Source organism: Toxorhynchites rutilus, chromosome 1, assembly GCF_029784135.1.
Source record: "Toxorhynchites rutilus septentrionalis strain SRP chromosome 1, ASM2978413v1, whole genome shotgun sequence".
In the NCBI taxonomy this organism is placed as follows: domain Eukaryota; kingdom Metazoa; phylum Arthropoda; class Insecta; order Diptera; family Culicidae; genus Toxorhynchites; species Toxorhynchites rutilus.
The window spans coordinates 37,678,065-37,704,268 of record NC_073744.1 but is presented as its reverse complement, the minus strand read 5'-3'; the positions used below and the strand labels follow the sequence as shown (position 1 = coordinate 37,704,268).

Below are 26,204 nucleotides of genomic sequence, written 5' to 3'. Positions count from 1 at the left end.
AAAAGTAACGTTTGACAGGCGGGTTCTCGCGGGGGTTCATGTGTATGTGGTGACGACGACTGGTTGGGTAGAGGTTGTGTTGTTTCGGGGTAAGGTTAGGTGGTTGGGGGAAGTGGCAAGTTAAAAGTAAAAATGTTGATGTTTTCATTACCCTTGGCGCGTGCTATTTGCTCGTTGAGGCTGGCTTTCATATAGCAGCAACAACGGAGCCGATTTGCTTGTGGCTTTTGGTGAACAGTTTTACAGCTGGGGAAAGAAGCAGAAGACAGCAGCGAGGAACAGAGACTGACTACACAATGAGCGCGCTGTGTGGTGATATGTGTAGTACCACGGTACGGCGCGAGCGCACCGCTTAAGGGATTGACAACCAGGTGATTTTCTCTGCCAGAGGAGGGAGCGAACGGAAGTGACACTCTTGAGCGATTGGCACAAGCACAGGCACAGACGTGAAACCCCCCAGGGACAAAGGAGCTGTTGGGTCGTAATAGTGCTGCGACGAACGGGAAACTGAACTTAACTTTGTGGTTTTGAAGAGAAAGAACTATAGAGCGCTGCGGAAGGCATATTTCTGAAGAAGGGATTAGGATCATGTCAAACTGGCCAGCAGAGATGCCAGATCTTTTCTCGTATTATACATAATGTCACTGAACTGTATGAATATATTTGGACATATCATGTTGTTAATTCAAACGTTCTTCGTTCAAAAGATCATCTGATCCAAATACACATTTTTTAATAATTTGAAGCACCTGGTCGTTCCTAAAGTCTATGAACCCGTTGTTGATCCGATATTGATCCAATTGACCATTTGTTCTGAACCTCAGAACGATTTTGGAAAACTGAAATATTTTACATACATGACAAAGGATTGTACATGATGTCTCTGAATTTTCTGGGGGAATGTTGGGTTGTCCTCCATAATGGAACATGTCCCCAGAGAGTCGATCGTAGTTGATTGAAGAAGTCGTTTGATCTAAACTTCAGAATGATTCGAAAATTTCTAGACCGTTTAGCAAAGGATCATCGTTGTGTACCCAAGCTCCAAAGGGTAGAACAATCAAATTTTGGTCAATTTTAATTTGACTAATTTATGTTCAGTGTACATTCAAAGAAAAACTCTGTACCCTTTTCATTTTGTAAGTATGTGCGTATAGAATCCAATTTTCTGATAGGCGTTCAAGTTACACTTGCAAATCATACAAAAAACACAATTCAATGATTTTCATTTGAACTGCTTTCAGGAATGCTAATCTTACTTCATTGAAATACACAACTATTGTAGGCGCCAATTCCAACCTTTTTTTGAAAAGTATGCGTTCGATGCGTGGCTCAGTATGTATGGAGTCGGTTGAACACATGTCACGTTGCGAAATTTAAAGTTAGGGGCTTCACATTATGGGCTGATCGGCTTACTAAATCAAAACACTATCAAGAACTTATGAGGAGTGATCGCACGAATAATAGATGCAGCATACAAGCAGTATGAGTGATTTGAAGAGCTCAAACGAGCAGTATCCTCTACCTAGAACGAGATACCACAACATGTTGTAGTTTGGTCGAAACCACCCCGAAAGGGTTATTTGAACTGATTGGGAACTAAAGATGACTTACAAATTAAAAACTTATTGTAATCCATGTGAAATTGACGTTAATTTTGTACAGGAGTGAGAGTTTTTCCATCTGGTTCTATAGTTATGAAACACTGGAATTTTGTTTTGTTTTTTGAAATTTTGACGCCTGAACACAACAATGGACTTAAAATTGCCAGTATAATAATCCACATGAAAGTACTTAGTTCGTTTGATTATTTACGCGAAATGTGACTTTTTATTTGATGTATTGCAAAACAAAATTTAGAACCCGTACATGTTCGTAGAGTTGCAAAAGGTTTATTGAATTCAGACAAAAAAACTGGCATCTTTGCTGACCAATTGTGTTATAGGGGGCTGAGGGAAAAGAAGACCAACTCTGGTGCGTGTGTGTCTGCTGGAGCTGGTGGGAGTTTTGTAATTGACGATGTGGGAATATTCACGGAATTTTTCTCATACCGATCTGGAATAGAGATCGCACGCTATTGAATGCAAATCTTCGATTCCGCCGTAACGGTGCTGTTGCATTCCTTTAACTAAGTAAATTCTTTGTCTTCGGGTCTAGACAATCGTCTAGAGCACACCAAACATGTCGATTGTTTTGCATCTATTAAAGCAGGTCTGTTTCGTTATTCATGATATTCTATCATTATTGTCACCTTGCGACTCATGACAGGTAAACTAATCATTTACATTCGCTCTGATTCTGACACGACAGCGTTACCCACTCCGAGAGCACCACGCGAAATCTTGCAATCCGCGTATCGCTGTCTAATCTACATTTTCTTCTCCAAACATTTGCTGACATTTTTTATTATCTTTCTGTGTGTTTTTATTTTCTCTATTCCACCATGTTTTTATCACCATCTCCCCAATCACCATATTTGGTCGCAGAGTGTATACACTCTGTTGCCTCGTGCTTCTTTTGTTTCGCTTTTTTTTATCACCAACGTACGACTCTGGTCGGTGGTGCACCTACCTCAATCATGTACCAGTGGGTCCACGGAAGGGCAGAAAGGCTCATTCACACTAATACTCACAACCACAGCAGCAGTTGTGTACTTTTTGATCGCGCGAAGAAAACCGCACCAAACCATCATCGCGCGCCGTCATCCGGCAGTGCTCTCTTCCACACCTCACAAATCAGCCAACCGAACCGAAAAACGGAGCAGCAGCCAAACACCATCAACAACAGCACACGATATAATGTTGGAACGTGCGCGCGGTCAATAAAAAGAGAGTGTTAGCGCGCAATGGGTAATAGTCGTAGCCCGCGCCAAACCAACCCTCCTTCGTTCCTTGCGTCTCTCAAATCCTCCGAGCAATCCTACGTGAAGGAAGTAGCGGCGGTAAAATATTCCACCAAATAGGCAATAACAACCCCATAATCTACACCGCGTGCCCTATCAATCCCTTTTTGAGAGGGCGGCACTGTTGCCGCTTGTTTTTGTGGTGTTGCTCTTATTGTTGTTGTTTTTAGTGTCTGTCAGGCCATCTCGTTATGTTACACACACACACACATACACACACACACACACACACAAACAACGACGCCAAACGTGGGGGTAAACCACTATACTCCGGAGGCATATGTACTTATTTGCGTCCGTCGCGATTCAAGTCTCATATTTCCCATTGTATGCTAATGTAATCCCAAACAGAGTGGTCTGGTTATTATCGCCGCTGGATATTTTGGTTTGCCGGATTGACAATCGCCATTCCAAAGCTGTTACGGTTTGCAAGAAACCCCGAAACGAAATATATCGGATTCAATATCAGGATAGAGCAAATAAAATTATTCAGCACTAATACTCATCACCACCGACTCTGTAAAACAATGCATGATTAGAATTCAGATTCTGAGCTGGGAGTAACTTTCATTTATACATTTTTTCAGACTTTTTGGAACCAAGAATATGTGGATACAGATTACAGATTTTTTTGGTTTTCATACAGATTTACAGATTTTTCAAAATAACGATCCAATATCAGTTATGGCTTAATCTTTATAACATTTTTCCCAACTCACCAATTTTATTCATATAGCATTCGAATCAATCCGAATGAGAGTCATTTTGGCACTCGTATGTAGCGTGTAGTATTGCTTTCTCGTGTTCAATCTAAGGCGAAAACATGCAAAAGTCTGCGTCGTCGGTTAGCTTTACAATAAATAAATAACTCTGTTTATCTTTTTCCTACTAAAGCACAGTGAATGCGATTTTTACGTGGATACTATCAACATCAACAAATTCATAATAACTATGCCAATCAATGATACTAAAGCTAAGATTACGCTTCAAAAATGAACTTATAAATTAAGCCCTTTGCGGTCGTATTAAACTTCGACGTGTGCGTCGTACTGGTCGCAATTATTTTTTCTTGAAAAAGCAGATATATAAATTTGTGTGATTATATGCAGTATATGCATAATTTGTGAGATTATGAAAGATGAACGAAATTCCTTTATTTTTCGTTATCATCTGATAAGCATTTACTAAACAATGTATCAATGTTTATGTTAAGAAAATATTTACTACAATTCTTCTTCGTGTGACATCTATCGAAATAGTCCCCAAAATACAGTCTCGGCTTTCGCATGTATCACAAAAACAATGAGTTTGGCGTCTTCCGCCTTTTATCTTTCTGTTTAAACATGCAGAATGATGCTTTTCACAACTACACAGTGCCGCAATAAATGGAGTTTTCCATTAATCCTTTCCTTAAGGGGGTATTCTAGTGTAGAGAGATGAATTTCGAACGCTTTTTTGAGCTCCGGAAAAATAAAACAAAGAATATTTTTACTATATATTATATCATTATTTGTTCAACTATCTTTTAACAATAAAACAAATTGAACGGAAACAAATATTCATAATAAGATAGATTAGTTACAAGCTGATGAAGTGAGGGGGAAAAGTTGTGCCATGGCGTACACGATTTCAGCCTGATCGAACAGATTCTGGACCAGTAAAGATGCCGCTAACGCATGAACTTCGGACAAGTCAAACATTTTTTTTGGCAAAATAGCGACCATTTGAAGAAAAAAAGATTTTATTATGATAACCCTGGTTACTACCACTCAATTTCGACGTCGTGGTGCGATAAAGAGTACTCCAAAGTTTATCATGAAAAATCGACTGTTCAGAAAACACGGGACGGTGGACTATTTCCGAATTTACATTGCTTTAGAATGCAGACTTTAAAATTCCCAATTCTCAGAAGATAAATGTTGAACTTGCTCAACAAATTTCTAGAGCTAAACATTGTTCCGCGCGACTGGAGACAAGTTGAAGTTTTTTTTTATATAGCCATACGAAAACCTAACAAGCTAGCCTGCGACCATAATTCATATAGGCCAATCGCAATGCTATCCTGTATTCGTAAATTGCTGGACAAATGCGTTGAAACGAACAATTTGTTTTCAGATACGTAGTTTGGGCTCAGAAGAGGTAAAGGAACGAATGATTGTCTAGCGACAATTGTCTTTTGGGACATTGTACGCTACGACAACTTGCAGATGGTGAAGTGGTTTCCATTAGGGAATCCCCCTCCGCTGATCTGCAAATACTATTGCAGGATACCTTTTGTCCACATGAGCTAGCAAGCTGGGTATCGAATTCTCTACGGAGAAAACAGAGATTGTAGTTTTTTTTAAAAAGCGCAAACCTCGCAAAATTTTCGCTTCATTTGTTCGGCAAAACAATAACCTATTCTATGCATTTCAAATATCTTGGTATCCTCTTCGGTTCTAAATGTACCTGGGGGAGACATATTGCGTATCTGAGACAGAAATGTCTACAGAGAATCAATTTCCCCAAGACAATAACGGGAACATGGTAGGGTGCCCAAAAATGGAGCGGATACAATATCGTTGCTTGCGTATTGCTTTGGGTTGCATGCAATCGACCCAAACGATGAGTCTTGAAGTACTGGCTGGAGTACTTCCTTAGTGCTCCCTTGGCCGAGTGGTTAGCGTCATAACTAACATGCCGGGTGTTCGGGTTCGATTCCCGTTCTGGTCGGGGGAATTTTTCGTCAAAGAAATTTCCTCCGACTTGCACTGTGATCACGCGTATTCTAGAGCTTGCCACTCAGAATGCATTCAAGGCGTGTTATTTGGCATAGAAATCTCAACTAAGTACAAATAAAAATGACGCAAGTAATACTACGTTGAGACGGCGAAGTTCCTCTAGGAACGTTAGTGCCATTGAAGAAGAAGAAGAAGACTTCCTCTGCCTCTTCGATTTATAGAACTTTCATACAGATATCTCATTCACTGTAAGATTATGAATCCATTGGTAATTGATAATTTCGAAGAACTTTTTCAATTGAATCCAGAGTCAAGGCTCACCACCTTATATGTTGGGTTCCTTTCACAACGATTGCAACCTTAGCATGCAGCATAAACCAAGACTTTCTATCATACTTCTGTGATTCCGCTGCAAATTTCGATCCAACCATGCATCAAGAAATACGTGATCTTCCCGAACATACACGTTTTGTGCCTGCCCCACGAATGTTTTCGTCGAAATTTCGCAAAGTAAGTTCTGATAGAATGTTTTTTACTGATGGATCCTACATTAATGGCTCCACTGATTTTGGCATATTTAATGAAAACTTCAGTGTCTTTTATAGATTGAGAAATCTCAACTCGGTGTACGTTGCGGAAATGGCTGCAATCTATCACGCTTTGGAGAAAATTGAATCCTTGTCGATTATTCACTGTTTTATCCATTCAGATAGCCTCAGCTCAATAGAAGCTATCCGATCAGTAAAACCTTAAACGATTGACAAAATAAAACACTTCACTACTTTCTCGTACATGAGTCGAACTTAGGAAACGGCAGAAAAGTCGCTCAGGATAACCGATGTTTGTGGATTCTTCACTTATGAAAGTAAGACGATTTGGTACACGCTACAATTTACGCAGTAAGGAAAATTTTCCTAAGCACCGTCAATACGGCTCATCACTACACTTAGCTGGAATGCTTTGAAATATTTTTTTCTGCTTAATTCTTATATTTTGTTCAATAGGTTAACGAAGAATTGAACTTTTCACTTTATTTCTTGTGTGGCAAAAAATTAATAAGCGAAACATTTTCAGTGATAAATTTGAGAGTAATATAAACGAGATGTGATATAAACGCACAGTGATATAATCGAGACGTCACTGTACTAAGTCCAGAGAACGAAGGAAAGAGCTGAATGAGGATGTTTTAGTACACAGATCGTGCCACATCGGAAATCAAACCGAAATTTAGAGGCAAATTATACCGTTTTTCTAACCCACACTGGGGATTATTTGTTTCCGAGAGACTATCATCTTCCCCACTTGGTTTATTTTATGTTACCAAACACTTACTCCTCATGCTCTGGCTATTGTTTCTGACGATTTACGAGAGGAAGCGAATTCAACATACGACTGTTGTAGCAATGAGTATCTCCGTTGTCTGCCTCATTGTCATGCTATCCAATTTCCATCGCGCGCGCTGTACAGAAAACATAAAGCGTTCCACCGGAACACCGCTTCCCAACATAATATGTGCACACGCTGTATAATAATTCCATTCATTACCGAACAGAAAAATGCTGAGGCATTTTTTCCTGGCTAACTTGAGCAGTGTCCACCTCTAGGAAGGGTGCCCTCGCCCTGAAAATCACTGAACCAAAGTGGTATTGTGTGGAAACATTGGGCGGAAAGGTTGCACTCATTGCCACATACACCCATAGGATCGGGTAAAACACCGAACCCGAGACTGTATGGAAAGCGCATATAGTTAGGAAACAAAAGGGGGATTCGTATGGAGAGAGAGAGATAGTGAGGCAAACAGAGAGAGTGCACCGACACTACGGCGGAATTAACATATTAAAACGGTGACACGTGCCGCCAGCACTCCACTGCCGCTTACTTTTTACGACTTCGCTTCTGGTGAATGCTGGGAAAAGTTTGCTCGCTGTGAGAATGTTTACTCAGTTTCCGATGCATATGATTATTGTTGGCGGTGGCAGGTTGCAGATTCCGAACCGATGACACGAATTACGCGTTAACCAGATTTTTTGACATAGAACTCAGAAAACATTAGTTGAATAAATTATAAATAATCAAGGAGACAATTGTTTGGTTATAAAATGACGATTTAGATGTATCATTGCTTATATCATACTGCACGCAGGTGCAAAAACAAACCAAATTCACTGCTGATGTAATTCGAAGTGTACGAGGCACCTGCGGTGAAGCGCGATCAGTTACTAGCGACGACTGACATGAATAGACGAAACAGATAGAATATCACCAATTGTAGCTGAAGCTAATCTCTCTCCTGTTTCTTTTTTTTCTGTTTTCTTCCAGATGGAAAATTCATCCTTGAGTTAGCCCGCGCGCGAGAAGGCGAAAAAACTAGCTGGATTTCGGTGCCTCGCAAAACCTACTGGCCCCCAACAGTGAGCTCGACCAGTGCCAATTTCCACAAACATGAGAGTTCAACTTCACTCAGCTGTAAGTCTAGACCTAAACGCAAGCGCCCAACCAATGTTAATCTATTTTCTACACTTTTAGTTTCCGACGATAACAGCTCGATCCAGTCGTCGCCATGGCAAAGGGATCACTGCTGGAAGCAATCCAATCCCAGGTCAAATATTTCGAAGGAAATGTCCCTGTACTTCCACCGGCCGATCTGTGTTCGGCTGAAGCTTCCACCGCAGTCGCTGAAACGATTACGTTTGAAACGAAGGCGGCCTTACGATGCGTCCTCGATGGCACTCGAGTATGAGATTATTAACGATAGGAGTGAGCTGCCGACGGATGCGGACAGCGATTCGATGGATCTGAAAGTGAACGGTAGATCTCCTGAGTCTGGCAGTGATGACGATGAGGGCAAAAGCATGGAGAATGGATCGAAAGAGCGTAAGAAACGGAAACGAAGTGAAGGGGGACAGAAGCGCAGGAAAGAGCTGACTGCAATATTGCAACAGTTGACCGTACGTGTAGCGAATAGTGTCAATTGTACTCCTCGCTTGTCGACGCCAGGGATAAGGAACGTGTTTGGATCGTCCCACCAGCAACACGTTTCGCCTCGAAAAAGAATACTCAGAGAACTGGAGAAGGTATCGCTCGAGGATAGCAGTACTATGAAAAGATCTCGTCCAAAACATGCTAGTAATAGTACTGTGATCACGGCAACGACCGCAACGCCACTTGCACCCGCCACTAGCAACGGAGTTGGAAGCTGCAACAGCGTCGGTAGTAGTAATAATAGTAATAATAGCAACGGCAAGTTGACCAACGGATCGCCGGTGGTATCGTCAATCGCAGAGTCCCGCACTCCATCGATCCCTACGACACCCGTTTCACGGCCTCTCAGTAGCTACAGTATAACCTCGCTACTTGGACACAATTCGTCCAGCGAAAACAACAGTAGATTCAAGCAGGAAACTAACTCCACAACTAGTCATCATCCCTACCAACAGCAACCACAGCAACAACACCATCAGCCTTCTCATTATCAGTATCTCGGAAAGGATATGATAACCTCACCGAAGTCTCCCTCCGATGCGCATCTAAGTCAGAGATACTACGGGAAGAAAAAATCGCCAAGCTACGGTTCACAGAGTGCCGCAGCGGTAGCTTCCCCTGGATCTGCCACCGATTTTGGGACGAGTTACGGCATGATACGATCTCCTGATCTCAGTCCTAGCCCAGAACATCAAACTCATAGTTTTACACGCTATCGGCAGCATCCTTATAGCGTCAACCCGACTGTTTCATCGCCTAGTAGCTATTCCACTGTATCACGATGTTCGCCATCTCCCAGTACCAATGATTCAGCAAGCTCGCCATACAGTGGAAACGCAAAGTATCGCGCTGCCTATCTAGCGTCCAGCGGTTCTCCGCCATCATCAACCAACCCTGTCACAGCGAACTCTCCGCAGCACTACTCGAGGCAGTCGCCACTGAACTTTGCTCGCTCTCCGCCACCATTGCAACAACCGAGTTATCCACCAATTGGTAGCATACGGAGTAATGGAAAAGATTCTTCATCGTCGCCTCGTGCGTCTCCAAGCGTGGAACCAGTTCGTGTGCCGGCAACAACTCCCTCCACCACCTCATCCAATAACTCAACTACCCCGAGTATTCGGACAGTTCCAAAGAAGACGGCTGCTCTGCGACAACAATTTGGTTCACCATCTTCTTCACCTTCCACCATCGATACCGCATCGAAGCGAGAACGTTCCAATTCGAATGCGTCTTCGACATCTTCCGATGTGAATCGCGCAGCGCACCTCAAAAAGGAATTAGATTACGCCGAACGTGCGTCCGCCTCGGATGTGGTTGATGGTCATCCGCATCTCTCTTCGTCTTCGTTGTCCCAAGCTAGTCCAGTGATTCGTCCCAGTACGGTTATCGCCTCACCGACTCCCCATCATCCCGTTCCCAACCCGTTCTACATGTACCCACCGCAAATCGCCGCCTCGCTGATCGCAGCTCAGCAATCAGCAAGTGCTGTACCATTCCTGCCGGCCTCGCCGCTCACATCGTACTACCAGCACATGTATAACCAGGCAGCGGTTGCGGCAGCCTACCGGAATCCTCTGTGGATGCACTATCAAGGCATGACGCCACATGCAGCAGCAGCAGCAGCCGCTGCAGCTGCTGCCTCCACTGTTTCTCCACCGCTTGGTGCTCCTCCACCAGCCCAATCAGTAACCGTTAGCTCTGCCGCGTCCAGCACTCACAGCAGCAACAACAGTATCCGTGACGCACAACAACGAGATTCCAATCGATCACATTCCGCCACAATCACCACCAGCAGTAGTAGTTCTTCCTCCGTACCGACGACAGCCGTTGCTGCACTGAACTACAGTGCGTCGGCGCTCGCTTCTCCCTATCACGCCCATCACCACCACCAGCAAAATCCCCATCATCAACATTTGCATCATTCTGGTCTATCGGCCCCGTGGAGCATCCCGTCTAATCACGATCCGGCCACGAGAACACCGCCAGTGACTTCGTCCTCCGGACCGTCCACCGGGCCACCGACCAAGGATGATTTAGGGACAGGTAGGTTTCCGCTTTCTGTGGTGCCGTCGTGCGAGGATGCTTTGACACTTTTGAAAATCGGATAAATTAGGCCGATCTAAATCCTTGATTGTTTCTTTGATGTTCTGAATCACTTGAGTGAATCTGGGCGTTTACAATGAACTAACAACAACTGAGTTACAACATTTAATACCCGTTTTTTGTCGGCTTTTTTGGTTATCAAAAGTTCTTCCGACTTGCACTGGAATTTACCATATGATCAAGGCGTGATTTCTGCGCCTAATATCTCATCAAATACAGATTGCAAACATCGCAAACATTACTATGTTGAGACGGTGATGTTCCGCTAGAAACGTAAGTGTCAACTAAGATGAACAAGAAGAAGATTCAAGCGTTATTCTGCCAATATATTGTTCATGAAAACGAGAAGACATTATATAATTCCATAAACCAGATCTGTTTCAAAATATTGAAAAACATAAGTGACAAAAGTCTATCCCCTCACGGTCGTAATTGCTGATAAGAACTGTTCAAAGAAAAGAATGTTCTAATTTCAGATGTCCCCCTGAATCTGTCGAAGCATTGAACGAGAAGGCGGATGATCCTTCAGCGCGAAAGACTGGGAACTGAGTGCAAGGGATGGAGAAAGGAAGATTATGGCATGAATAACTACCACGCCTAGCGTACAAACAAACAATGTCATCGTGTCTATGTAAGTGTAGGTGTAAGTGTGATGATTCCCGGCTGATTCACCTTGAAAACGTAAGATTGAAGGGATTTTTATTGAAGTCGTGTTATTATGTGTATATTACCAAGGAGAAAACGAAAACTAGCCGTATGCTTTTTAGTGTTGGTGTGATTCCGCATAAATATATCGTTTTAAGCGTAAACTATAATATATATGAGAAAAGGGAAAGAAAAAAAAACAACAAGAAACAGTATCAACAGAGTGGAAGAGGGTCCAGACTACAAAACAACAAAACTTATAATTGATAAAACCTAAGGTTTTTACTATTTTCCGAGAGAACAAACAAAATAAAAGAGGAAACCTATTTTTGCTAAGAGTTGTAAGAATTATAGAAGAGGAAATACTATATATATATGTGTAACAAATATACACGCATCTAAATATACACGTACAGAATTATTATATATACAAGGAAAACGGAAGAAAGCAACTGAAACGACAACATTTACGAACGTTTTTTGCAAGGATTCGCTCGGTACATTTTAGTACCGACAATTTCCACTTTTTGAAAGAGTTTGGTAGTACAAGTATTGTAAAAAAATGAACAGGAAAAAAACGAGTCAATTACAAGATTCGTGCCCCTGCAGTTCTAAGAGACAACACAAAACACGGATGAGTCATGAAACAGACAAAAAATGTGGTAGCTTTACCTCCTTTTCATCCTAGACTAACCTCGGGATGGATGCTACTGGATGTTCCTTATGAAAACAACCTACAGAATACTAAACGCTAATTGCATCTATCAATGTGTAAAATGTTTCATCCCTTACCACAACCCCGCCTGGAAATCCCCATTTCTTCCAAGCCCAAAAACCCAGTGTTGCTGAAACTCCGTGTCCAGGAAACAGAGAAACCCTAATCTGAATCTCATTCTCACAAATTGTAGAATTTGTGTTAGACGATTGTCGTTCAATGGACATAAAATGTGTATAACCTATTATAGACTGAAACTATTACTTTTAGAAAGTCGTGTAAACTAATAAGCGAGAGAGCAAGCGCCTGAAGGCGTGCATATTTTGTGTGAGTAGAAACTTGTTCGGGACAACCAAATAAATATAATTATATATACACAAACACACACACAAAACGTCAACAACGTTAAGATACTAAAAGAGGGAGAGCAAAGAAATTAGAGAGATTCAATATTTATATCGATGCAAAAACATTTACAAACAAAACAACTCAGCTTATCAAAAACCAGAAACGAACCAATCAAACGATGAAAAACAACAAGAAACAAATTGAAAACGCGAGAAAGAGAAAAAGGGAAGAGATATTTGTGCTATTTTTATACATCTGTAGGCCAGCAAGGACGGATACAAAGCATAAGAAGAAACCAAAATTTGGCAGAACAATATTCAATTAGAGTATCGTCAAAATGTAATGTAGACTTTTAATTCGCAGTAAACGATCCAATCAAACAATACAAAAAATGAACAACAAAAAACGTGAGTGCCTTGCAAAGAAACAACAAACAAACCAAAAGTAACAAGATTCGAACTGACTAAAAGTATTACAATTACACACACCCAGATAAAATATTGATATTTGAAGATTCAATGCAAAACAAAAAACACAAAGCATGAAAAAACACAAATATTTGACCCTTTAAAAAAAACAATCCAAAACAATAGCCAACAAAGAATTTCGACTACAAAACTTTTGTAGGATATTTTACGGCAAACCTTATTGTGCGTGTGTTCATAGAGAATAAAAATGTCTTATGAGAATTTTCGACTAGCGAAAACTGCAAACTCATTTTGAGACCACAAGGAGTTTCGATCCATAATAGTAGATATATAGAACCGCTAAATGATATCTGGTGAAATGTTGCGCACCTTTTATGTTGACAGTTTGAAGCGAGAAATTAGAAGACAGTGTTCAACATTTATGATTGAAAGATTTGATCTTTTTGTTGTTAATAAGTCTATAATGAATCATTTACGGAATAAGAACCAAAACAACATGAATGGAAATACCCATTTTGATAATATACAGACGTTGTTTAACCTGGCATTGTAATATTTAATCCGTATTGATTCATTGATTAATTGTTTGATTTCCAAGAAACTTATTTGATGCAAAAAATCGCTTGCAACACTGCTGTTAAGTTTTTTTATTCTCATTTCAGATATTTACAGTGCCAATAACAGCGGTGTCGCTATCGATTTTTCCATGACTATATCCATAATCGTATGATATCCAACATCAGTAAATCGAAGGCCAATCGTAACTGTTTCGGTTAGATTATCTGTAGAATGGCTCATCATAATCGATTATTTATTTTGTTCACATCCAAATCGGTTGAAAACTTGTGCACATTTTTGGTTAACATTCCCAATGCTTATAAATTCTGCAAAATTGTGAATAACTTTTCAGCGCCAATTAAAGTGTGTAAATCCTGCTGGGGTCTCATACGCGACACTACTTTTGCTTACATTTACGCACAGTTTTTTTGCTTGAATCAGTAAATGCTCAATAGAGGCGAATGAACTGCAAAGTTTAAAGCCTCTTAAAAACAAAGAAAGAAGAAGAAGTAAATGCTCAGTATTATTTTGTGTGCTGCGGACTTCTGAACGCAAACGCGTAAGTGTGACCAACACGTGGTTTTCTGCCGAACCACAGTTTTGATGTAGTCGAATAGATCAACACTGAACGTGAAGATCTTGAGAGAAAGATGAGAAAAATATTCAGAGAAGCCGGAAGTCATCATTCTCAATTGGCACTGGAGCGACCGACGAATAAACAAAATTGTGTCGGTCTTTCACTGAACCAAAATCTATGGCAAATTTTTATCCTAAAAAAATCAAAACCATTGTCGTTCTTTCTTTCTTTCTTTGTTATTAAGAGGCTTTAAACTTTGCAGTTCATTCGCCTCTAAAGCCCATTGTCGTTTTTTTTTGTGTGAGACAACACCGGGATTGAATGGTTTATCGCTGCTGTCTTTTATTAAGCTCGGTGGCTATATAGTTCAACAAAAAGGTGGCAACAGTCAACACAAAACATACACTCTTTTTCTATCAAATTTAAAACAGACAAATTCGAAAGATATAATAACAAACAACACAAGGGCTTCACAAGAAGAACTAGTCCATGATTTCGTTTCTCGACAACACAATACTGCGCACACGAAAACATTCCAATTCTTTGTTGTAAATTTCTTCACATACCAGAAACAGAAAGATGGCTGAAAACAAGCATTTATGATATACAATTCCCCCCTTAGAACACGTAAATCCATTAGCCTGTAGATACTACTAGTTTCCACAAGCGGAAGTAAATTCAAAAACGACAAAAAACACACCATCAGGTATATTTGTTAACTGTAAACATCTACTGAACAGAAGAAACAAAACAAGAAATTTGTAGATAGATTTTACAATTGCGAAAACAAAGGACTATATTTTTTCTCGTCGAGATCAAAATCTGTATAAAATTGTTTGTTTCTGAGCTAATTTATTTAATTTATTTTCGCTATCGAATCAAAAAAAATTAAACAAAACGAAAACACAAAAAAACTATATGAAACCTAAAATTCGGAAGTTGCAAATATTATGTTAACTACTACTACTACAATTTTCCTCGTTCTCGCCTCCCCAAGGTGTGTGCGCGAACCTTGGGTGCCACAGGTTCTTGTATATTATTTCGTACCGTTTTTCAACACGTATTTTTGCTTGCTTTTTGCTGGTAGATAACTATTTAAATACGTATAAATATTACCCGAGGATGGTTTTATTTTAGGGGCAAACCAAATCTAAATATCGGTTGAGATGCGCGTGGCGACGGATAAACTGTTGTTAAATCTTAAGTGTAAACTGAACTACAAAACGGAAAGATTTCTTTGTATAAAGTATGGTAATATAAATCAATATTATTGGAACGGAAAGCTTCGCGCGAATGTCTTTATATGTTTCAATGATGGACTCGCGCATGTGTAATCACGCCTAGAGTTGATTTAAGTAAGAAACGGTTTAACGGTATCGTTCTCTATCCCTAGTGAACGAAAGAAACGATCGACCCCGTTTGTAGATTTAGTGTATTACAATTTTGTTAGTCTTCTTTCATGGAAGAAAAAAAAACAAAATGCAAAAGTCGTTCCGAATCTATCTGGCTAAAGATAAACCAACACATCTGTTCTATAATCTGTAAATGCTCCTCATTCGTAAACAATAAATTGTAGCACCTACACAACGCAAATACACATTACTTCCTACATACTATACTATTTACAGGCCTGCAAGCGTGAACATATCCCTTTATATCCACAATCCTAGTGTTCCTACTGCTACTCTATCGTATTTTCCGTAACAGTACGCGGCACACAATAGAATACAACAAGCCGTTCGGAAACTTATGCATTTTGGGAGATCCACATATATACATCCACACACAAACGTAAAAGACATGAATCGAACAATATATGGGACAAAACATATTAGAGGGAATCGGGATAAAGAAAAACAATATTTTTATAGTTGTTTAATGTGAAAAATTGAAACTGAAGAATCGAACAATGGCAACAAAAGCAAACTGTAGGATTTCATTAGGTTTTTTGTCTGTATGCATTTTAAGTTATTGTATCATTAGTTATTTTATATAACTTTCCACCTTGCTTAACGCGGGCGCCGGAACGAAGCATATTTTATACGAAATATACTAAAGATGTAAGCAAAATGTGGTGTAAAAACGCGTTTGCTCTTTTTTTTAAGAAAGAATAATTTGATTCTTGCAGCGAATCTTCGATCTTCGCATAAATATTTTTTAAACAATGAAAAAAAAACGTGTAAACAACATGAGAATAACGAAATTCAGAAAATCTAACGAAGTGGGAAAATGATTAGTTCTCTATAAAATAGTAGCTGTACAGTATTTCTTTTCATATAAATATATTTTATTATTCGTATCGACTAATTACTATTATTATAACAACACAAATATGATGGAAGAATAAAACCGATTCAAATTATTATTTGGCGGGTGTACAAGGAGCGATAAAAAGAAATTTCCTTCATAGGATTACCCATAAGGGGTCCATATACCACATCAGATTTGGGGGGAAGGGGGTTCAAATAAGATCCACGTAGATACGTTATGTGCACCCGTTGTCGAGTGGTTAGCGTCACACATTATCTAGCCGGGTGTTCGGGTTCGATTTCCGTTCTGGCCGGGGGATTTTTCTTCCGTTTGCACTGTGATCACGCGTATTCTGGGGTTGCCACTCAGAATATATTGAAGGCGTGTTATTTGGCTTACGAAATCTCAACTAGGTATCAATAAATGACGCAAGTTAATACCTACGTTGAGACGGCAAAATTTCCACTGGGAACGTTAATGCCATTCAAGAACAGATACGTTAAATGGACATTTATTGGAAATTACATTCATATGTATATTCAAAAATAAATGAAATCTATTCTGCATTTTTGAGACTTGAGACTACTCAGGATGAGCGGAAAGGCTAGAAACAACAAGTTTTGTAAGACTTCTGTCCTGTTGGGGATAAGGTTAAGGGGTATCGTTGGCTCAACCGAGGGTTGCCGCACGCACTGTAGCATTTTGCATAATGACCAGGGATAACATCTGGTGTTCGACCGGCTGTCGAAGGTGGGTGACGGTGAGATGAGGGGACAAGACAAACAAACCAATAACGGAAAAGAACACAAAAGCATAACATTTTCATGTTAGACTGTTTTACAAACACATAGATCGACTGCATATAGCAAGGGTATCCAAAAGATACTCTCTGGCTGCGTAATTATCCGTACAAATCTGTCTATCAAACAATTCGCTTTCCTGGGCACCCACCTTTGCAAGTGTTCGCCTTCTCATTGCCAGGAATTGAGCAATGAGATGGGACCCATACAAAGGTTATCTTATAAGATCCTTCGATCAATGAACTCATCTGCTTACTTTCGTGAGGATATGAGATGGGTGCCTACTGATTCCCATCGACTCGAGAGCGAACTGAGACTATCCGAGAACATAAGGTAATGGTCTACAGGCTTGTTGGAGATCATATCCAATGCGAAGTCGATTGCTGCCAGCTCAGCAACATAAACGGAACATGGTTCCAGCAGTTTATGGAAGGCGCAAAAATTTTCATTGATTTTCCTCAAAGAGAAATTATGATCATGGTTTGTCCAGTTCTGATCATGGTTTGTCCGAAAAATGATCATGGTTTGTTCAGTTTTAGAAATCACTATTTGAATGGAATGTAAAGTGAATGTTGCATTTTTCATTGCTTGAGTTCACTGTCATCATATCGATCCAATCATAATTTAGGCTTTCTTCGAAATATTACATTTTCTTGGGCATTTTAAAAGTGTTCACCTCAATACACTTAACACAGAGAAACTTTATTTCTGCTATGCGCGAAGGACACCATAAATAAACTGCATCACACCAAGCGGTTGCCATAGAAATCATGTGGACAAAACAACATTAGTGAATCGGACAACTCATGATCAGAATTGAGGTTATCGAAATGCATTAATTACATGGTTTAGCCAACTAAATCTAATACAAATGATGCGCAACCATGATGTTTACAATATTTGCAAGTGTTATAACCCAGAAAATGTTTGAATACGTGCCAAATGATCATCTGGTGATTGAATAAAAGTTAGCTCAAGTGAGGGACGCATTGACACCAAAAGAAAGTGGATTTTATAATCCTTTAAAACATGTGAATCCGTAAAAATATACCATAAAACTACTGTAAATCATGACGAAGACAATAATATTTATATGTTTTGAAATATTCCAATACCTAATTTGATACACTTGCGTTGAACTAGAGCATTTCAAAACGTGGACAAACCATGATCATATTTTCGACTGGACAAACCAAAATCATTTACCTTACTTTCGATTAATAATTTGGGGAATGAAAATTGGACGAAGCTGATCTGGAATGTCAAGAGTTGCTTGTTCCATCGTCAAGTCGTATTCAATTGAGGAACTGCTGATGGTGAAGTGAGCACGGTCTGGAGTAAACGATGGAAAATAAATATCTGACGAAATAGACTGCCGTTCTATGCATAGTTGTCCCATGTTATTTTTTTGACAATTTTCACTTTTTTTCATAAAATGATTTTTATATGCATAATCTTCCAGAAAACACCAAAAAAAAACTTACTGTTTGTTCCCACATTTTGGAAAAACCACATCAAGCTCAATTGTCTCATGTTGATATTCTAGGCATAGCTGTCTCACCATGTATTTTTTGTAGATCCATAATAAATTAATCGGTTCAAGTACAAGAATTTTATGTCACGCAGGGCTAATGCACTCATTCCTAGTTTGGAAGATCGAACTAATTCTAAATAATAAAAATCGAACTAATTCTAATAAATAAAAATTATAGGAGGTTGTGTCCAAGATACGACCGCATTGTTGACGTAGAACTACGCTGTTATTTTATATAAGTCGCTTGTTTATACCTACGGATATTATTCAATACTGCTGTGAAATTTTAGAAACAACTGCTTAGTAGAATAATCTCTGGAATGTTTTTTCATTGTAGAATTGACGATAATTGATTGATGATTCATTCTTGCCCTCGCAGAACAATACACTACCTGATCATATGTCGCAATTAATTTCATGTCAATGCATTGATAATTTACGCCGTACACTATTCCGGTGGCCTGGGACCAACGTAAACCAAGCGCCAAACAAGCGTTCGCCATGGCATGCATACAGAGTCATACATTGATGGCTTAAAACTACTAGGAATGTAAACACTTCTCATCATTTTGCGTTATTCTCAAAAGAAACGATTCTGTTTATATTACTGGTCTCGAAAAAAGTTGCATTATTTTCTCATGCTCGAGTTAAGCGCAGCTGCCACCCTTAGTGGAGGAAGTTTTTCTACTGGCAAGCGAAACCTAATCACATACAATATTCCAGAACGACATTTACTTTCTTGGTGTCTAAACAAGCGGAAGAAACTCTTTTTGTTGATATCAACAGTAGCATTGCTTTATTATGATCAAGATTAGCGCAATCCTAGTTGAAGGCAGTTTTGCGAGTGGCACGCGAGCCCAAATAACTTATAATATTCCAGTACGACAATTCAAGATGCTTGGTATTCCCTAAATGATTTTTTGGCGCTCAACCTTCGCCATAACGTCAGTTCAATGCATTCATGCAATGTCAAAGGCACCAACGAAGCCCTTATGATGACGAAAAACAAACAATGTTAACTGCTTTGAAAAAGACTGAATTATGCCACACAGTTTGTACTCTGCTGTAACACCCATCGATGCGAATTCGCTGATGAGTTTGTCAAGAGCGACTGCCTTCACCACCAGCGGGGGGAGCTTGATTTTGGTCGCCTACTTCGCTGTTGTTCGATGCGGTGTCACACTCGCGAAGGATCGGTTCAGAGCGAGCGCTTTTCACTGCACCAACATCGCGTGCATCATTAGATGACGCTTGCCTCGAAATTTGATTGCCCCTGGTAATGCGTTCGCTTTTTGCAGTACTCGAGCCTGCCTTCCTCTTCTTCTTGATCATCACACACTACGCGAAGCGTCCAATTTATGACGCGGAAAGAAAAACACACGATACGAATAACGCCAAAAACGAACTGAAAAAACCACACGACGATATCCAAGTTGGATTACTACTGGTGGGGTCCAATCTTAGATCGAAGCGCAGCGAAAGCAAAGTGAACTGGATTGCTCAACAGTCCAATGCCGAATGAAAGTTTGCCTCAGCGAGATCCACTGTTTATACTCTAGGCAAGTATTCCCCTCCATTGTTCTTCTTCTCCTTTGTTCATGGAGACTCTAAATCCTACGATTTCCCCTTCGCTGCTCGTCGATAAGTTGCTCGTTATTGATAGCTCTGTTCGGGAAAGCACACAAATGGACAGAACAAATGTATGGGAAAATGGAAACGCTTAAAGTGTTCATGTATTTTAACCATTTACAAACCAGGAGATTCTAATATATTGCATATTAAACAAATCTTAGGTAACTTTCGATTCGTTTGCTATGTAAATCGCTAAAATCCGTTCACGGCAAGAATAGTTATTAGCGTTAACTTTATTTCATAAAAACGTGACCTGTTTTCTGATTTGCCACCCTTAATGAAAGACGTAGTTCTACGTCAAAAAGCAGTTAACAAAATAAGCTCTGTACGCTCTATGCTGAAATTTATGACTCTGCTCTTTATATCAATTCGTACTGGTATTATATCTGAACATGTTCACTGATTTATTGCGCTGCTTTGCCGTTCCGTGTAAAAGATCGGTTCATTTTTATTGAGTGTAAATGTACGGGGCGGAATGGGCATACCTGCTTGGGGCATTATAACCAGGTATTTTTTCAACATAACCTGTAAAAACTGCTGTCAAAATTTGTAAACATAGTTGGAAATAGTAAGATATGGAATCATGGTGCAGAATTATATCAGAACATCCGTTTGTAAAAAGTGGTCACAGACCAGCTTGAACGCAGCCACCGAAGCAGGGAAAAGAAGTACGATAGTGTGACAAGCATCCTTTGTGCATTGTGTCTGGTTTTCGAAAGTGTCACCCACAAATCTCACTTCGGACATAAAAAGCAACCTCCATCGCTAGGACTAAATGATTCAATCGCTTTGCAGTCGGGAAATTCTACGATTTACTGGAGGACGAACAGCAGAAACACAACACTCCACCGGAAAATTCAACGTCGATAAAACATTAGTGATTCCAGTAACTATCTTTTTTCCATAGGAGTAAACTAAAAATTATTATCATTATTCAACAGGTGCAGACCAATAATTCCAAAATCCTAGCAAAGCGGAGAAAAAGCCAGATGAGCGCTGGGTGCTGAGCAAGGAATATCCATTATGGAATATTTCACAATACACCTTATGTTGCTACTGTGGGACATAATTCAGTTCCTCTACGGGTGGCGATAAACGGAACCAATGCTATCGATGTACAGATATTCCCTGTTCCTGATATGAGTGACGTAAAATTGAAGTCCCATCACTTTGATCACATTGTTATTTTTTGTACATGCAAACTGAATGAAATCCAATTAAATACACGTGAAAGTTGCAAAATAGAATAAGCTTTCGTTTTATGAACTTGTTACGTTATTCCACTACGAAAACATGCTTAAATTGTTCAACCAATAAACATGGTCATATTGCCCCGCATGGTGGCCCATTTTGCCCCGTAGTGTTTTCGATCGAAGGAAATGGAACACATTTTTAAAAGTGTAAATTTTCCAAATAAATATGTTTTGAAACGTATTCATACAATCTACATCGATCAATAAGGTTTCAAATCGTGAGATTCTAATATGTAGCATAATTTATAGATGTCCCTACATGATTTAGGACGTTTCGTTCTTAGGGGGACCATATTGCCCCTATCTACCCTATATAGACTATTGACGCCAAACCAAACTTGGGGTCAAACCAGACCCCAAGGTATTTGAAGGTCAATGATTGGATAAGGTTTCCGCCCAAAAGGCTTTTCGCTTTTCTGACATCAAATTGTACAAGAAATTAATCTAAATTCCAGGAAGTCCACATCTGTGCAGATTATCTGACGGAATTTCAGGACAGGATTCGATCCTTTAGCATACGTTTGTCTGGGGCGTTACGCTTGCCCGGTTCATTTTTGTTTCGAAAAACAATACTCCGCCACAATATATCTAGCCTACTACACCTTTTCTAACGTTTTGTTTCTGTTGCAGTCGTTTTCTGCAGAGATTTATTCCGGGAACCCTCCATTCGGTTGGAAAAATGCTGTTTTGTAGTAAGGAATTGAAAGTCTAACAAGCGTCTTTTCGCGACATAGGGAAGATTTTTTAGAAGAACGGATTTGATCATATCGCTTCCGGGTGAAGAGTTGATCGATGAAAGAAGAGCCATAGAAAATTCCAGCATATTGAATGGACTGTCCAGAAGTCCGCCGCTCGGAGAAAATGTTTGAGTTATAAGCAATCGAAATCTTTCATTTTTTCCTACATTTTCATTTAGGGGGTATCTTCCGGTTAGACGTAGTCCGACTTCAAAAAGTCGGGGCTGGGAGTTTCCGTTTTACAGTTAAATTTCAGTAGAAACATTGTGAAACACTTTTATTGTAAAACATTTGGCCGATTACTTTGAAAACACGTATATTGAATTGTGAGAAACTGTATTTAAGTTTTGGCAAATATACGTTTCCAAAGATACAATTAAAGTTTTTTATGCTATGTCCGAATTACTTCCACCTCCCCCAGCAAACATTAAATCGTATAATTTTGCACGTGCCAAGTCTTACAAGAAATCCGAATAAATCTTAATCGCATATAATATCAATCAAAGTATGTATCATGTATATTTGAAATAGCATGAAATGTAAAAACTCGATTTTATATACCATTATCAAATTAAGTCGCAATTCGGTATAATAAACATCAGTTTTATGATGTACATTGTCGTAAAATATATTTAATCCGCATCATATGCGTATATTACGCTGATGCAGTTTGTGTGTCATATAAGCGTATAATTTAAATCGATTCAGTACTGTAGTAAATCGTGTTGCATGCTGAAGAAAATCATGAAACAATAAATCATATTAGATCCTAATAAAGAACATATTACATCATATTGAAATGTCAATGAAATGCTGATGTACTCGAAAGTTTTAACCGCTGTTGAATTAAATTTCAGATAGCCGCGCGAGATAGCTGGTGGATGATAATCCAGACGACCGGAGTTCGAACCCACATCGGAGCAGTTTTCACCAAACATCAATCTGTGGCATTTCAAACATTCATATTCCACTCCCAACACAAGTCAATCAAACAATTATTATTTCTACGAACATAAATACTCGTATATAAAAATGTCGATTCGTGAGGTTGTAATAAACATTTCACGAAAATATTTTGCGCCATTTGTTTTTTTTCTATGTCTGTAATAAATTGTATATAAGTATGGCAAGAGTCGTATTTGGTACTTTGACAATTCATGAATATATTCATATTAGATCGCAATTCAATTTCAACATAATCGCTATTATAGCCGGTCAAAGTTGCATATTCATCCAAACAAATTCGGTAAGCATTTGCCATGTATGTATATGGCCTCCACTTTTGCATGCATATGCCAGTTAGGCGCATTATATGCCAACCAAATTTTAGGGCATATGATGTTATATATACGCTTGTTATGCGATTTAATGTTTGTTGGGCCCTTTCTCAGTACAGTAATCGTTCGCTAACTGGTCTGCTTTTTAACTGGGCGAACGTTAACTGGTCCTTGGACCAGTTAATAAGCAGAATTTCGTGAACAATCGACGCCATATTCAAACGGAAGATTTGCTGTGAGGGGCATTCGAATGTAATTTGAAATGTTATGAAAATTGACATTATTTTCGCATGACAAAAACATTGATTAAATTACAGAAAAATAATTTCTTTAAATTATATTTCATACCTGTTGTTGCACTCAATGCGAAACTTCCATTGGAATCCTTTTGTTTATCCAATTTCATGATCAACGCGATTTTGCACGTGCTAAGTCTTATAAGAAATCAGAATAAATCATAATCGCATATAATATCAATCAAAGTATGTATCGTTCATATTTGAAATCGCATAAAATGTAAAAACTCGATTTTATATATCATTATCAAATTAAGTCGCAATTCGGTATAATAAACATCAGTTTTATGATGTACATTGTCATAAAATATATTTAATCCGCATCATATGCGTATATTACGCTGATGCAGTTTGTGTGTCATATAAGCGTATAATTTAAATCGATTCAGTACTGCAGTGAATCGTGTTGCATGCTGAAGAAAATCATGAAACAGTAAATCATATTAGCTCCTAATAAAGAACATATTACATCATATTGAAATGTCAATGAAATGCTCTAACATTGACAAGTATCATTTCATAACAGCAATTTCTGAACACATACGAAAGAATAAAATAATTAAATTTAAAAAAAGTGGCTCTTATATGGCTCGGAAACCAGGAATGACTGATCCTACTGCATAGAATGTATTAGGTTATATCATATCGAATCATATATATGAGTTTTAACCGCTGTTGAATTAAATTTTAGATAGCCGCGCGAGATAGCTGGATGATGATAATCCAGACGACAGGAGTTCGAACCCACATCGGATCAGTTTTCTCCAAACATCAATCTGTGCCATTTTGAACATTTATTATCCACTCCCAACACAAGTAAATTTAATAATTTTTATTTCTACTAATATAAATACTCATTTTTAAAATTGGCGATTCGTGAGGCTATAATACAAATTTTACGAAAATATTTTGCTCCATTTGTCTTTTTTCTATGTCTGTAATAAATCGTATATGAGTATGGCAAAAGTCATATTAGGTGCGTTGACAATTCATGAATATATTCATATTAGATCGCAATTCAATTTCAACATAATCGCTATTATAGCCAGTCAAAGTTGCATATTCATCCAAACTAATTCGGTAAACATTTGCCATGTATGTATATGGCCTCCACTTTTGCATGCATATGCCAGTTAGGTGCATTATATGCCAACCAAAATTTAGGGCATATGATGTTATATATACGCTTGTTATGCGATTTAATGTTTACTGGGGTGGCCTCTTTTCTTTATTAAAAAGCAAGACAAGATTCAAAAGGTTAGCAAAAAAGTTAAATAAATCCGAAATTAAACTTACTCCATTCCGCGTGACTAGCTTTCACCATCTAAAACACAAGTGACAAATATACTTGTTTTTCCCCGTGACGTGACAGTATCGTGATATTCATAATAACACCGAGTTCATCAAAGTTGTCACGACGGATAAACTCTTCCGAATTCTACACACACGGTGGCAGCCGTAATAACGTTGCATACAATTCACTTCGTTTTCACCATGAAGTGACGTTCGTGATCAGGCCCGTCTTGTCTTAGGTTAAAACGCGAATGTCGATAAGGCTGAGGACATAGTGAATGCGATGCGATGCGGGCGCGGGCGCGGAATCGTTTGCGGGACAACTCTTTTGTTTACGACTGTGGAAATCAAATGCAAACCGCCCGGACCTGACATAGTAAACGCGATTTCAATATGGCGAAACTGTGTGTGGATTGTTTTGCCGCGAGTGAACGCAAGTGGTGGTTGCCAGACGATTTTCATAAATATCTTCACAATCGAACTTATCGAACAAAAATAAAGATTGAGTTGTTAAATTATTATTTTCGTTTGTTCGATGAGTTGTATAACTTTATTGTAATATACATAATGCATATAATGAAAACGTTACGTTAAGGGCTTTCCATTTATCATGTTCACAGATAACAACGATCTCACAATTCAAAATGAAGACATGTTATCATATCTGACATCCTTGTGTTGGATTGTTTACATGTAGAATGGAGTGGAATGAAACATCAAAAACGCGCGATCTAAAGCGGTCATTATGTCATAGCACGCGGTGAGCTCCGCATCGCATCGCATCGCACCGCACCGCGTTTACTATGTCCTCAGCCTAACTGGTCTTCCCTTTTCGCCCAGTTAGTGAATGTTTGCTGTATTTAGTATTTAGTACCTGGCATAAACAGGTGAGCAATGAAGCTAATGTGTATTTTTATTTTGCGTATGTCGACATTCTTGAGAACAATCCCGCTACAAAACCAGGGAAACTAGTATTATGCAGGTATGGGCAAGATCGCATCGAAATTCGTTCAACAACACTCATTCACAGCAAGACGGGTCTATGGTACTAGGTGAGGCCGTTTCGTCACTAAGTTGGTTAGGGGAGCGGTATATGAAAACAGTACGGAAGAAAGCAGAAGGGGAATTTTTTCCTTGAAGTGTGAAAGAGACAG

The 26,204-nt window shown here is 39.1% G+C and overlaps 1 protein-coding gene across 2 annotated transcripts in view; it reads left to right on the top strand.

Moving 5' to 3' along the window:
- The window catches only part of LOC129777780 (protein hairless), a 43,442-nt gene extending 27,102 nt beyond the window's left edge, over positions 1–16,340 (top strand). For both annotated transcript variants that reach the window (XM_055784274.1, XM_055784267.1), the window contains exons 3-5: positions 7,939–8,085; positions 8,146–10,647; positions 11,184–16,340. In XM_055784274.1, coding sequence (XP_055640249.1) covers positions 7,939–8,085; positions 8,146–10,647; positions 11,184–11,212 — 2,678 coding nt within the window. In that variant the 3' untranslated portion in view covers positions 11,213–16,340. The remainder of the gene's footprint in view (positions 1–7,938; positions 8,086–8,145; positions 10,648–11,183) is intronic.
- Positions 16,341–26,204: the final 9,864 nt, after the last annotated feature.